The 15,202-nt window shown below is 35.3% G+C and overlaps 1 protein-coding gene across 13 annotated transcripts in view; it reads left to right on the top strand.

The window, feature by feature from the left end:
- Positions 1–15,202, top strand: part of SLC4A10 (solute carrier family 4 member 10) — a 152,784-nt gene that overhangs the window by 75,161 nt on the left and 62,421 nt on the right. For all 13 annotated transcript variants that reach the window (XR_007632055.1, XR_007632056.1, XM_050339923.1 and 10 more), the window contains 2 exons: positions 1,231–1,369; positions 8,609–8,769. Coding sequence is in view for 11 of the 13 variants with exons in the window: in XM_050339923.1 (XP_050195880.1) it covers positions 1,231–1,369; positions 8,609–8,769 (300 nt within the window). In the remaining 2 variants the exon portion in view is untranslated. The remainder of the gene's footprint in view (positions 1–1,230; positions 1,370–8,608; positions 8,770–15,202) is intronic.

Below are 15,202 nucleotides of genomic sequence, written 5' to 3'. Positions count from 1 at the left end.
CTACAACCAAAAAAGATATCTTTGTTGCTGAGTTTAATTTTCTGTGTCAGTAGCCCATTTAATTTGTTTTGATCAGTGATGTATTTACTCTTTAATTAGCATTCAATGGGTGCTATCATCTCAGTTTTTCCAAATTCAAAGAGCTTGAGGATCCTATGCAGGGATACTCTTCATTGTTAGTTGGAACACTCGAGGTTGTCTTACAAATATGGTTATAGAACAGAACTTCATTTAGACAATGTTCAAGGAATTGCTGAGCTGTTCTGCTGGATAATCAGTTTTTCAGTTCACTGGCAACTTGGTCCCTGTCACTGTCACAAAGGACTTTTGGTTCCTTTCAGAAATTTAAAATACATTAAGAGAAAAAGCAACTATGTATTTCTAAAGAGACTGAATTTCATCAGAGTTCATTCATTTGAGATTTGCACTGAAATAAGCAGATAGGATTTCTGTTTTTTAAGACAACATTTGAGCTTTGGAATTTTTTTAAATGATATGAGAAAAGAATAGTATGTCTCCAAAATCTATTTAGTGATCTGTGTTGAAGGCTTATGAAGAACAATAACCAGCAACAGTATTGTAAGGGAAAAGAGAGACAGGAAGGATAAAATGCAGAAGTTGGGACAGATTAACAGCCTGTTCATGTCAAGCAGCCTAACCATGTAGAAATAGTTAAAGGGGGATAGGATGGTAGGTATAGTGATGTATTCCTTTTCATGTTTGCAGTTGTGTACTCCCATTAGACAGATTTTGCTTGTCTTTTTTCTCCTACTAAGTACAGCAAAGATTTTACATTTAGTATACTAGTTTTTTGAGCTGAGATAGATCTGTATATTTAGACCTATGAAGTTGCAAAGTTTTTTAACACTGGAGTAAAATACTTTTATCAGTTATATCTATGCTGCTCTCTGTGCTGCCTTTTTGTTTGTTTGTTTGTTTTTTTGGGAGATACCCTTCCAGCTTCCAATAGACCCTACTTCTGCACATCACATTCTGTCATTGGATGAGTTTTTTAAATAGCATAGTAGACAATTAAAGTAAATGAAGACGTCTCAATCTGAACGTGTTGATGTATAAATGAATGTTCTTACAGCATAACTGTAATTTTTTTGTGTGTGACAGTAAGTGATATGGGTGAAAGAATCTGGATAATCTCATGAAATGTCAAGTATTTATTTGCTCAGGGCAAAAAAATGTTGTTTTGGACTTGATATTTTTATTTTTCTCTAGATACCCCATCACAAAGGGTGCAGTTTATTCTTGGAACAGAAGATGATGATGAGGAACACATTCCTCACGATCTCTTCACTGAGCTTGATGAAATTTGTTGGCGTGAAGGAGAGGATGCAGAGTGGAGGGAGACAGCAAGGTGAGTGTCTTCATGACTTTTTACAAATTATCTTTAGGTATTGGTTGCTGATGTATTGAGGAATGATTTCAAAGCTGTAGCAAGCTCAGGAACAGATTTTGGATATAAAGCTTAATAAAACCTTAATTTTAATCCTTAGACTGCTAGTATTACAACAGCATTTGTCGTTTCCCAGAGCCAAATGTTTTCATCTGGATTTATGAAATATAGGTCAGAGTGAATATCAAGGGAAAAAATTAAAACATACCATTTATAGGAGTTAAAAATCATTGGTTTTATTCATATTTTAGTTTATCATTTTAATAAGTTTTAAAACTTCATTTTTTTTTGAATCCTCAAGAAACTGATAAAGCTACCATCATATAAAGATTAAAGCAAAGAATGAGATTACTTTTGGAGCAATAGAAGTTTAACATATTCTATCAATAAACAGTTTATTTTGAGAATGTGTTCAATTATTTTATTTCTGCAAAATTAGTGTGAAAGGCTGTTTAAATTGCATTTCTGCTTAAAAAATAATACTGGAACAGAACTTTTTTTTTTATTGTGTATTTTTTCATTGAACACTGAAATGGGAGATGATTTGCTTATATTCATTAAGAGTTTACATTTCCCAGCAATCCTTGGTTAATTTTTCTTTTTAGAACCTTAATTCTTTCTCTCCCTGCCAGTTGTTGAATGGTGCCCAGAAGTCTTTGGACCACATCTTTGATGCCAGTGGGATAAAAATTGCAGAATTTCTGGAAGGATTTTGTGGGGAACCATGTATGTGTGCTGTCTGATGTGAATATGTCTGTTAGTTTTCCCTTTAATATTACTGCAAATTCCTGCTTTCCCAGAGGGCCAGTGAATTTTCTATGACTTTCCCTTCCCTTATCTGTCCATATGAGGCATAGAAAGCTGCTAAATATAGATCTTTATGTGTATAAAATTCTCATATGGGAATCGTGCTGCAAATGAAATGTAGTAGTGTCCCTTAATAATCTGTTATTACTCAGACAGAGAAAATCTAATCAAGGTAATCGTCTGCAGTGTTCTCATGCTGATTAGGAATACATAGAACATACCCCCCTAGGAGGGGTATCAGCTTCTATTGTGAATAAAAATTAAAAATCACTGTCTTACATTATTTTTAAGCAGGGAAATGGCAACTTCTTTAGTTCAACTGAAAAAAGCCCAATCCTTTGCAAATCATCAAAGAATTGTGTTGCTGAAAAATTAGAACAATTTTTATTAACAAGTTGTTCTGATCAAGAAAGAATTAGAAAGGAATAGGTGAACTATATTTCTGTTTAGGTTGATCTGTCTATATGTAGTCCCCAGTTGTCGTTTAGGAAATAAAGAATCAAAAATATTTAATAGAAGCAAGATGAAATATTCAAAAAGGACAGGAAAAAAACAACCAAGAAGACTATATGTTCGGACCTCAGAAAACACAAGAGTGAAGCATAGCAGCCAATAGTAAAAATTTCTTTAGCTGTAGAAGTAAGATGGAAACAAAGAAAGAATGGGTCTACCATGCAGAAAGAACTGGTCAAGATAAATGATCTTTTTCAGTTTGGATACCAAAATTTCAGACTGCATTTGTCATGAGGTAGCTGGCTCTTCAAAAAGAGGAGATGGCAGGGAAATAACCAAACTCAAAATGAAGACAAGAATCAAAAAGTCCTTTAGCTGTGCAAATAAGAGGGTGCAATAATTTCCATCTTAGAAAGCTGGAAGAACATGTATTTTAAGGGTAGGGTAATTCCTGTCATTTTGTGAGTCTGTCAGGTGTATTGCTGTACTGTAGCAAACACATCAATGCTATTCAAGAAAGGATAAAAATGATTGGGACAAACCTTATCGTCCAGTTTCAGAGCCATACAAGACTTAGAACAATACTTGAAGGAAAGAAAAAATGTAGACTTGAAACTAAGTGGAAAATTGGATAAAAAGCAATATCGTGGTGTATCATGTCAGAGTAAGTTAATAATGCTCTTTAATTATCTAATTGATTTTTGGTTTTCAAACAAAGAAAAATGGATCTAATTTTATTTTTTTTTAAGTAAAGCATTTGATATGATACAGCAGTGGAAATTTATTACTTAAACTGCATTCTAGTGTAACAATTCTATTAGTGGGTCAGGAACTGAAGAGGTGCAGCAGGTCATGCTGAAAGATTATGCTATCAGTGTGAAAGGTAGTGACAGCTAATTTCTGAAGAATTAGTCTTAGTAAATAGCTTTGCTATTGAATGAAAAAATAGGATTACACTAATGAAACATGCTGATGATAAGAAATTAGGAGGTATTATTTCTCTAGAAATAGATAAAGATACCATACACAAAGAACAAAGTGAGTTTGAGTAGAGTAATAGAAAAAGGATGGTGTTTAATATAAAAGATCATTTGCTTACAAACTAATACAGTGGATCAACCTGTGGTTGATTCAGGACTTCGAAATTATGGATTTGATTAGAGCATGATAAGGGGAATATACACCCTGAATTTGTTGCAGTGCCATCCTTATTATGTTTTCCAGCTGTGTGGAAAGCCACTTAGAAGCATTTGTAAATCTCATTGTCTGACTTTGGATGTAGTTCCAGGTAGATTAAGTGCATTCAATGAAACTGATAGCACTAAGTGGTTTTATATTCATTTCACCAAGCTCTGCATGGGTTGAAGTGTTGGGTTGACTGACGAAGTACATCTGTATCTTTGTAATTTCAGTTTGACTGAAATTATACACACTTTTGAGCCTTAGAGGTTTTAAAAAATACCTTGAGCAAACTGCCTGAAACTCTTCGAGACATTTTGTTCTTGGTTCATCAGAAGAATAACATATCAAAGGGAGCCATAGATAAGTTCTGACTGACTGAATTTTGGTGTTCTTTAGGTCAATCTCTTCTATTTCTGTTTAATTTATTTGGAAGAGTAAGTCCTTTTCTAGTCTGTCATTTGTTGTGGGTTTTTGGTTTTTTTTGTTTTTTTTTGTTTTTTTTTTCTCAGCAGTTAGGAGACTCCAAAGCTTGCCATTTCTCAGTTTCCATAACATTTTGCAAGAATAAAAGCATCCCTACAGGTTCATTAGTAGGAGCAAGAAAGTGCACTGGCCTATTCCATTCCAGGATCTGATTTAGGCTGTCCCATCCACAGAATTAGCAGAATGAAATGAATAGCTTGGTTTTGTTGATGTAGTGTTAAAATTAATGCCCCCCCCATTAATTGATTTCAAGCCAAAAGAAAGAGATACCTTTTAAAATCAACAGTCAGTCTTACAGAAGCTTTTGTATATGGCCCAGCTATACCACAGAGAATGCATGATACATAGTTTCTATTCTGAAAAAAAATATTTCCAGTAAGCTTGTGGAGAAACACACTGAGGCATAACAATTGGAGTTATCTTATACACCCAGTAGTACAGCTGAAAATTGCAGCTTTTTGTTGGGAAACCAATTAATGTGTCATGGCTGGAAAGTAGTGCCTGATTTGTGACAAGCTTTACCCAAAATGTTGGGTCTCATTTATCTGCTAATATCAACTGAAAATATCTGGAGAACATCGCTATGTTTATGGAACAGAAAAAATTTTGTAGTAAGGAGAAAAATGAAAAGACACTTTGGGACCACCAGGAATGTGTTTAGGCTTGAATTTTAAAGAAAATAGCACAGTTAGGAAATTAAACTTCTATCCATAATTTAGAAAGTAAATTGTTATTAGTGACTAGAAAATGTGTGTGCTATGGAAGCTTATGAAATGAAATGCATTTTCTCTGGATCAAAACTTTCCTCTGAAGAAACTAAGTCACAAAACTCTTTGGTTCCTCACTTGTCCTTTTTTGCTGACATGCTTGTTTACTTTGGTTCATTTTCAAATCAGTGTAGACAGGCACAAGCTCATGTGGAAATTTATACAGATTGTAAGATTACATTAATACCATTGACTGTTAAGCGGTTTCTGAGTACAGACTCCGTTTCCCTGCTGCAGACATACCAGACTATAAAATAGAAGAAGTTCAACTCACCCACTTCATGTTGTGCAGAAAATGTTGTAACTAAGTCAACAATGAAGCATGTGCACTCTTTTATTGATGCCTGAGAAACTGGTAAAGATGGCTTTACAAGATGTAACATATGCATGTGGTGTATGTACACACATGCCTGAGCAACATTTTTCCTACAGGAACTCACCTTGCTGAAACTCTTGTTGGCAAGTTTTTTTCCAGCATGTATTCTGTCAGAGGAACTAAACAGTATGATGGATAGACCTATGCTAGTCTTCACCAGTTTAAGAAAGCCATAATAATGAAGGTGCTCTTTTATGCAATCAGACATAACTAAGATAGCTCTAAATATATTCCAAGCATATGGGGTATGTGTGACACAAGCTCAATATACAAATGGTTGGTGGTGTTTCCCAGGAAATTATGAAAGGCTTTTATCTATCAATTATACCAATTTAAGGGTTTAAACTGTAAAAGTAAATGTATTGAAATTTGTCTTTGAGAAACTCAAAGGAGTAGAAAATTGGCAAACTTGGGGTCTATACCTGAATTTGGATTTTAAAGCCATTTCTGCCATTTAATTTTGTAGATGAATTCAGAGGATTTGATTATGATTTTTAAAACCACTTGAACACTTAGAATTGAAAGACTATGTATAAGATTAGATTTGTTTATGTTTTCTGCTACTGTTTCTCATTTGATATGTTAAATAAGGATTATCTGACATAACAGGAATGTTTCTGAGAAGATAAAAGGTGATAATCATGATGTTCCCTTGATGATATGCGTAAACTCACGTTATGCTTATTAAAATCAAAATAGGAGTTTATTCCAAATGTCACATCCTCTCAGCTGGGTCTGATTTAGTTTCATGTCCCAGCCTGTTGGCTCATTAAGTAACAGTGTAGGATAATGTGCTTAAACTTGTAAGTTTCAGTAGCAGTAGGAAATGGGATGCAACCCATAGAATTGTACTGTTCCATGCACTGAAACCCCGATGGAGATGATCAAAATGGCAAGTAAAGTTATTTGAGCAGTAGCAATAGTTTCCTATGGATTTTTATGTTGTGTGTAAGCTTTGATATCTGACACCATAAACTCTAATTAAAGCTGTTTTCATAATTTAGACTTCTCTTGTCCATGTGTCCCTAGTAAGTTGCAAGCCCTGGAAAAGAGCCTGCCTCTGTCCAGTCACCCTTAAACTTTTAAGAACATGTTATTCTTTTACAGCTCATTCAAAATCTTGTTTACAAATGGTCAGTGTATTTAAAATAGGTAATATCAAGGACAGACTGCAGCAGTGTAATCAGATAAGCAATGTTGAAGACTTATTTACATGAACAGAAGGTAATGACAGAATGAGGTTTCTGATGATATTCCGTAAGAATCTGTGTTTGGATCATTATTTTTAGAATATAGGTAGGATGATTTTTTTTCTGAATCAGCATAAAACAAGATGGTGGTACATCAGAAATAATTATTCCAAATAATTTCGAATACCCAAGCATATAGATGGTAATCTTATAAATCTCCTAAAAAGATTAAAACCATGCACAAAACCAGAGGTATGAGAAGAGAAAAATGTAGGTATTTTGCAGAGTCTTAGGAGGCAATAGTTTAAACTGGATAATAAATGTGCTATTTGTGATGTTATGACCACAAATAAGTTTACCACGTTTTTTAGCTTGTAAACATGAGGGTGATGAGTAAACCAGGAACAGCCTCTTCTTAGGGAGTTCAAGTGCAACCACAAATTGAAAAAAAAAAAAATTAAGAACTTTTTTTTCCTTCTCATGTACCTCTTTTTAACTTTCCTAAGTTGTTACAGCTCATCCTTTTTGATGTCCATTTGGACATGGTTTTTTAATATCTATTTGGAAAACCCCATTTGCATACACAATCTCAATTTCAGGGCTCAGCTCTTTGGAAACAAATTTTAGTGTGTGCTGTGTGTACTTGTTGCTTCTCTGGAAGAATGAAAAGGTAAAGGAGATAGCCTGGCTAGGCTGGAAGAGAGATTGCAATGAAGGAGTGGAGAACAGAATTCTGATGGAGAGGAAGGAGTTCTCGTGGGCAGAGGGGAGATACAGAAACTAGCCAGTTTCTGAGAAATGAATGGAACATGTCTAAATGCAAAGAACAGGCCTGGACACAGGAGATCAGAGATTATGAAGGACCCAAGGAATTGGGGCAAATTGTCTATTTATATAGACCATAATGAGAGAATGATTAGAAGGCAGCTGGGACAGTTTGAAGAAGTGGAATACATCAGGAAGGGAGCAGATATGCTGATTATGAGTGGGCCACTGAAGCGGTGGCTGCTCAAAGGAGGGCAGTAGAAGTTGAAGAATTTGGTACACAGGGACTGAAAGGGGGACAGTATCTAAAATATGGGTACACATGCGTATTTTACAAGTAGGAGCAGAGCAAGACAGGTGGCCCAGGAGCAGAAGATGACATCTGTGCTTGTTGTGTTGCTGGGCTGTGAGGCCCTGGTAAAACTGGAAATTCCTCAGCTTTAAAGTTCTTAGTGCTTTACACTTCCCTGCTGTCTGGAAATAAGTGTGAAGATGCTGTCACGGTGTGAGGCTCTGCTTGACTTCTCTGGTGCTGTGTCCATATAAAATAGCTGAGTGCTGCTGAGTCAGGTGATACAGAGATGTGCTGTGGATGCAGCTGTTCAAGCCTTGCCAAGCTAGAAGGGCTGCATGGCTCCATGCAGCAACATCTGTGTGTGATTGGAAGACTTCTGTATATGTCAACAAACTTACCAGATTTTTCATGTTTGTTTAATATTCTTTTAACATTTAGAGTGTAATATTTATCTGTAAACAATTCAGTCACACAAGAAAGTTCATCAGGCTAGCCAGTGACGTAAGACTTGATCCTTCCATGCCAGTTTCATATATCTTTTTACTTTATTGAAATCTTTCCTGATTCCTTTTCATACTACTTGTTATTCTATCACAGAAATACCACTGCATGGCAAAGAATTAGTCAAAGTTCTTGTAAAATACAGTGATGCTTAATACATTTCTCTTTTCATCTCTGTGGTCAGAACTTATCTTCAAAAATGGTATAATACAGCATTATATGCAAAGAAGCAAGCAAGGGAAGTTTCTATATATTACCTACAAAGAAAGAATAAAGTGAAATCCAAAGACATGTTTAACAGTGATCTGTCAATATCCATAGAAGGAATTTATTTTTATTTTCTTATGGATAATTGAGTTATAAAATTGGTTGTTTGTACAGGTGGTTGAAGTTTGAAGAAGATGTAGAGGATGGTGGAGAGAGGTGGAGCAAACCCTATGTTGCCACACTGTCACTTCATAGCTTGTTTGAGCTGAGAAGTTGTATCCTGAATGGCACGGTTCTTTTGGACATGAGAGCTAACTCCATAGAAGAAATTGCAGGTATGTATTGATGTTTCATGTATCGGTTATGAAAATTAATCATAAAAATTAAATGCTTACAAGGAAGCTATTGTGTAAGAATCAGTCCAGTTTAGAAACGCTTGGGAAATATTTTACTTGGTAAGTATTTAATTTCTGGTTTTTATATGGACTTTGCTATTTTAAGAATCAACTTTTTTTATGAAGGAGGAAAGTTAAAATGGAGGAGAGAGGACAGTTTGGTTATATTTAATTAGAGCTGGCATGTTCTCTGCTCCTGCCATGCTGCCTCATGTTACGACTGATGAGTGTGCTAACTTTCACAAGCTTAATCTCCTGCTATGCTAATTGCAGGCATTCTAGCTTAAAAAGATGCAAAAATATAGGGAATTATTTATCATAATTAAGTTACACGAAGACAGATGTGTCTCTGAGTTGAGAAAGGAATCAAGTAATAATATTGTGTAAATTTTTAAATAAATTTATAGGTACATAAACTTCTTAAGCTAAGGTTGAATGCATCTTTTCCAGTAAAGGTGTATTTGGCAGTTGTGATTCGAGAGCTTTTGAGAACAGCAGAAGCAGAAAGAGAGAGAGAGAACATAATTGATGAGTCTTCTCTTCCAAAACTATAAGTGTGATTGACACTGAATGCCATTTTCTGCATTCCTGGTGTTTCCCATAAAGACTGTAGCTGGTTTAGGTAGAGATACAAAAAGACAAAGCAATGAACTTTTCTAACACTCAAGGTTATCTGGAAAACTGCTTTATGGGTGACACATAAATCTATGTGAGGGCCAGATAAAATTTATTTTACTTATTTAAATTATCAGATAAGGGAGATATTGTTTGATGGGCTATATTTGACAGTGGAATTAAAATTGGCTCTGATAATAGTAGCTGCTTTTTGTATTTACTTTTCCCAAATTGTTTATGTCAAACTGACGCAAGATATTATTAATACCAATCTGCAGAAACTTGTGTGGGTTTCTCTGTGCCGAGATCTGATTCTCCTATGACTCATGGTCTGAATCAGAGCTTCAAAATTTGTCTTGATAATGATAAAGGATAAACATGAAGAATAAAAAGCAGCTGATTTGAAAGAACAAAGATGTCTATCAGTATGCTGCTTTATTATTTATTTATAAATAAATAAGACTTTCTTAGATCAGCTTGGTGTTCTTGTATTACTTTATGTTCTTAATCAAGAAATCACTCAGCTTTGTCTGTAGTGAGCTAAGAGATCCCTTCCAGAATTGTTTTTACTTAAGTAGGTAAAAAATTAAAAATTAAAACAATAAAAATAACTTCAGTGAACATCCTTTTTTCCTGTTTTTGGAAGATATACAATATCTTCTAATACAGTTAGGCCACAATTAATTAATGTTTATAATCTCTCAATTATTAGTTAGTTGTAGTTTTTTTGTTTCTTTAGTTAATATGAGCATTCATAATACTGATGTCGTTTGGAAAGTCATCATAGATGTACGTTGTCCTTCAGCAGAGAATTTGGTGAGTTACTGTCATGCTATTTTGAATCAGTTCTACTTGTGGATTACCTTGGTTTGTTGATTAGGGAAACTTCTTTCTTCTGAGAGGAGGCTTTAGGATGATTTTCATTTATTGGTTTGTACCATTTTCACTTCAAAAGTGAAAATGTTGTGTCAGATCTGGGTGCATTTTGTTTGGTGTGTTATTTACTTGAGCTGGTAGGCATCCCTCTCTGATAAAGTGATCTGACATATGACAAGATTTGCATGGGTCATGCTTTGCCTTCAAGAGAGGATTTTATTTTTCCTCCTGCTGATTCAATAAGCAATGAGGTAGGTTTTTTTGTTGTGTTTTTGGTTTTTTTTTTTTTTTTAAACAGCTTTGCAGCAGGTGCTTCTGGCAAGTGAATCATTCTGTAAATTACCCACGTTCTGCCAGGTTGCTTTGAAGAGATTTGTTTATTTATTTTATTTCCCCCAGAAATAAAGTTGCTATTCCAATTACTTTTCTCTGTAAATGCTGTAGCAATGCTGTTTTCCCTTTCCTCAATCAAATTCCTTTGTAATTTGTTACTCTAATACTATGTACGTAGGTAATTCCTGCTCTCCAGCAATTACAAAATGTTACAAAAAGTAGGACACATTAGGCAGCACTGCAAGGAATAAAGACTAATAGTAGTGGTAACAAGAACGCTACCAAGATGTGTGCTAGGTATCTTAGAAATGTGGTAATTTCAAATAATAGGACAGCAGTTCTTTTTACGTAAAAGTGACTGCTGGACCTGAAGATGAGACAGAGCTGGTATCTCTCAGTAAATCTTTTATTGCCTGTTCCAGTCAGTTGGTATTCACTGTCAGTGGTTATAATCCTACTTATCTTGTGCTGTACAATGCAAATGCTGTTTTCGCCCTGGAGTTGGTATGTACACTGATTTTATCTGACAGTCCTGACACTTTAGAATTTAAAGAAATGGTTGCTCTCACCTGTTTGCTACAATTTTTTTCCATATTTAACACTCTTCTTATTTTGCTTGTGAGCCAGCCTCATGCTAGGCTTGTCCAGCAACCCTGATGGTTGCTTTTGGTTTTGTTTCAATGTTACTGTGTATACCACCTGTAGGAGAATTTGTGAAAACAGATTATATCCCATGGCTTTAAGCAGTACTCCTAGATTAATTTTGATTCCTGTGTCCTTCTTATTCATAATTTAGAGTTTGTGTTGGGGTTTTTTGTTTGTTTGTTTGTTTTTAAGGCAATCTTTTGATAATTTTACTGTATTGCTATAATGCATCATCTTTTGAGAACAAATACATTATTTGTGCATGTGTACTTTCTTTTCACTTGCCTTAATGCTTTGTTAGTTAAAAACATGTGCTGTGTATTTGTTGGTAATGTCTTGCTATCTGGGCTATATTCCAATATTGATTTATATTTCTGTTAATGCAGTGCCAGTCTTTGTATCCTTGAAAGAAATACACTTAATCTTCATTGCTAAATTGAGATGAAGAATTTGTATTTGTTTTAGTCAAGGCTTTTAATCTATAAACAATTATTCACTAAGGCACTAAATTCTCAGCACTTAGCCCTTGAAAATGTTGATTATTAAAATCTTTGTTTTAAAACCTTAATGAGCTTGTGGTAAAATCTACAGTTGAAAACCACCATTTATAATGTTTGCAAGGCTTTCAGAACACTTTGTATTTTATCCCTGGAAACTTTGATAGTTCTGCATAAAAATACTTTGGTACCAGTGATGCAGTGAGAATTTTTAGATCATCCTGTGTTCCAGCATGTCCATTCTCTATTAGGCTCTTTTTCATTCCAACTGTCTTACTAAAAAATGACTTGATCTACAAGACTGTATATTTTGTAGGACAGGTACCCAATTTTCTTTATTGCAAAAGAGTTTATTCATACCTGTGATGCTCCTAACCCTGTTATCATGCGTTAGAATGGCATGTTTGTTCCCGAAGTTTCTCAAATAGTTGTTAAATTTTGTAAGATAGATTTTACTTTTCTCTGGAAAAGAGCTCAGTTCCTCTTCTGAACTTTATCTTGTTTAAAAACGCATTTTTATGACACATATTTTAGGGGGGTTTATGACTATTTTTAATATGTGACGTTATTTTTTCATGTCTTTGCAGTGACTCCTATATCAGTAAGTTAGCACTCCATGCACAAGGAATTCCTTTGAACATTTGATGTAGTAATATTTTATCGATCACTTCTGTATAGAACATATGCTAAAAGGAAGTCTGAAAAATCTATGTAATCAAAACAATTTATTTTGGAACTTAGCTCTTGACGAGGTATTTGCCAGAATCTGGCTGCACCATTAGAGAGCAGCTTCAATGTGTTGTTCAAGTTGGCAGATGAAAATGTTCTCTTTTGATATTTTCATTTAGTTCCTTTGAAACCATGTAGATTCTCAGATTACCATCTGGTTTTTTGATTATAACCACTGAATGAACCCAAAAGGTTCTTCTATTTAACATATGATGCCATTTTCTGTTGTTTGGTTCAAAAACTATCCAGTCCAGCCTTTAATGGCAATACTTTCTTTACAACGTGAGCCACAGATCTTGCATTTTCTTTTAGTTGTGCAGAGTGTTCTGTGAACAAACGTCAGACCTTGTCAAATACAAACTGTAACTGTGGCCTCAAGCGTTGTGCAGTGGAGCTTTGGCGACTTGCATGTTTGAAATATTAAATAGTTCTGTTTAATTTAAATAGCTTAATTTTAATAATGGTTTATTTTTTAAATTAAATTTTAAATCTTCTCCTACTTTCCAATCCCAAGATCTGACTGTTTTTTCCTAGTTTTTTCTATGTTCCTCACAATCGAATTTTCAATCTGTGTAACAGCTTAATCTTGTGATTGAGGTCACTGGACTCTGTGCTCAACAACTCAGGGCATTACATCCCAAGTGTGCAATTTCACTGATTTCATTAATATCATGTTAAGCTTTCAATCTGAACAAGTCTTCTTTTGCTTTTGTTTGGTTTAAGCTATATTACTCCATAATAATGACATATTTTAACTGGCTCAAGTAAAGATTTTCTTTCACTGGAGCCTTTTGTTTTCATCTGCAACACATTGTGTTATGTTTCTGTGAGTGCTTTTATGGTAAATTTAACTTCTATTACAAACACTATAATAAAGTGTGGGATTGCCTGGGAGCAGTTTGCTTCTCTGTTTGACCCTACACCTGTCTTTTGTTCAGCTTTCACCTTCTCGCTTACCCATATTTTTGTATTTGTTTGCTTTGTTTTCAGCTTACCTTGTGGTAATAACTTCTACAGAGAAACATCTATCAGGTTTTGTTCCTTTGTCTGTGGGTAAATTGTAAACCTCATACCAACTTCTGAGTAGTATGGGGTTTTTTTGTGGTGGTTTTATGTTTTTCCATGTTAACCACAAATCTGGGAATTTTTTTAGATTGCATAAGTCAAATTCAGCTTGCAAAATATATTGTTTTGGTAGCATCCACTGTGGCTGCAATTCTGAACTGCAAGCTGGAAATTTTGGCCTCGTCTCTACTGTTTACAGTTTTGTGAACTACTTGCTCTTCTTCCTCAGTAAAATTACATACTGCTGTTTTAGAAAGTGGACATTTTTCAGTCTCTGTCTTTGCTTTTCAAGTATTTCAACTGAGAAGTTGGGCAAAATAATTTCAGGTGGAGCTGAAAATAGAATCTGCCTCTCAGTGCACAGGAATGCTGTGGCCTCTTGGGTGAGCAGCCAAATCTGCTGGCTTAGATAGCTTGTTTATAATCACCATTATAAATGCTTTAACTGGTTTCAGCTGGGATAGAGTTAGCTTTCTTCCTGGTGGTTAGTATGGGGCTATGTTTTGGATTTGTGCTGAACACAGAGTTGATAATATAGAGATGTTTTTGTTATTGCTGAGCAGTGCTCACACAGAGCACTTTTCTACTTCTCATGCTGCCACGCTGGTGAGGGGGTGCTTGGAAGGTTTGGAAGAGACACAGTCAAGATAGGTGACCGATATTTTATACCACATGACATCATGCTCAGTATAAAGTTTGGGGGAAGAAGGCAGAAGGAGGGAGGTGTTTGAAGTGGTGATGTTTGTCTTCCCAAGTAACTGTTATGTGTGATGGGGCCCTGCTTTCCTGAAGATGGCTGCCAACATGGATCCAAAACATAGCCCCACAGTGGCCACTGTGAAGAAAATTAACTCTATACCAGTTGAAACCAGCACATTGCTGTAAATGGTTCTTGGTTCACAAGTGCAGCCCAGGAATACTACTTGTTGGGTTTTTATTTCTCCTAGTGTCTGACTCATTAGGGAAGTATATATTTGGGTTCCTATTAGAGATGGGTTAAGATAAAGGTCAGTATTTCGACTGATTGTCTTCCATTAAACAATGCATCAGGGCTGCTTGTGTTTTCTTCTTCCCTGTCTTAAAGGGAAATGACCACAAACCGGACAAACTTTGGCTTTTAAATTATTATTAGCTATGACTGCAATTGTGAAGCACACAAAAGCCTATGTGTTTAATTTTTTGTCGTTAGTCTTTCATTTTGTCCTGCAATCGCACAGTTATAAAATTTGGAGGATTGAGAGGTGTGAATACCAGCAACTTTGCTGGTATGTACTGAATTTAGTTTCTTTTACAGTAAACTGTCAGTGCCAACCTGTATCAGGAGATTATGAGCCCAGAAATTTCTTTTTGGACTTTATGGGTATTTCTGTGCAAATGCAGTATGCCGTCTATAAATTTATTCTGTGTTTCACCTGAACATTCTCTGTATTATTGTATATGAGGTGATGAGCACACTGTGAACCTGGTGCAGTGGCAAATGAGCTGTGGCCACGCTTGAGTGCCTCGCTGTTTGTTTGCTTGGACCTGTGATGACTCCACAAGGATCTGGCCACATGTCTCTGTACAAAGCTGCAGTGTGTAACAGACATCTCCAGAGTGAGTGGAAGCAGCCA

The sequence above is a fragment of the Myiozetetes cayanensis genome, unplaced genomic scaffold, assembly GCF_022539395.1.
Source record: "Myiozetetes cayanensis isolate MyiCay16 unplaced genomic scaffold, myiCay2020 scf9, whole genome shotgun sequence".
In the NCBI taxonomy this organism is placed as follows: Eukaryota; Metazoa; Chordata; class Aves; order Passeriformes; family Tyrannidae; genus Myiozetetes; species Myiozetetes cayanensis.
This window is presented reverse-complemented; position numbering and strand designations above follow the sequence as displayed.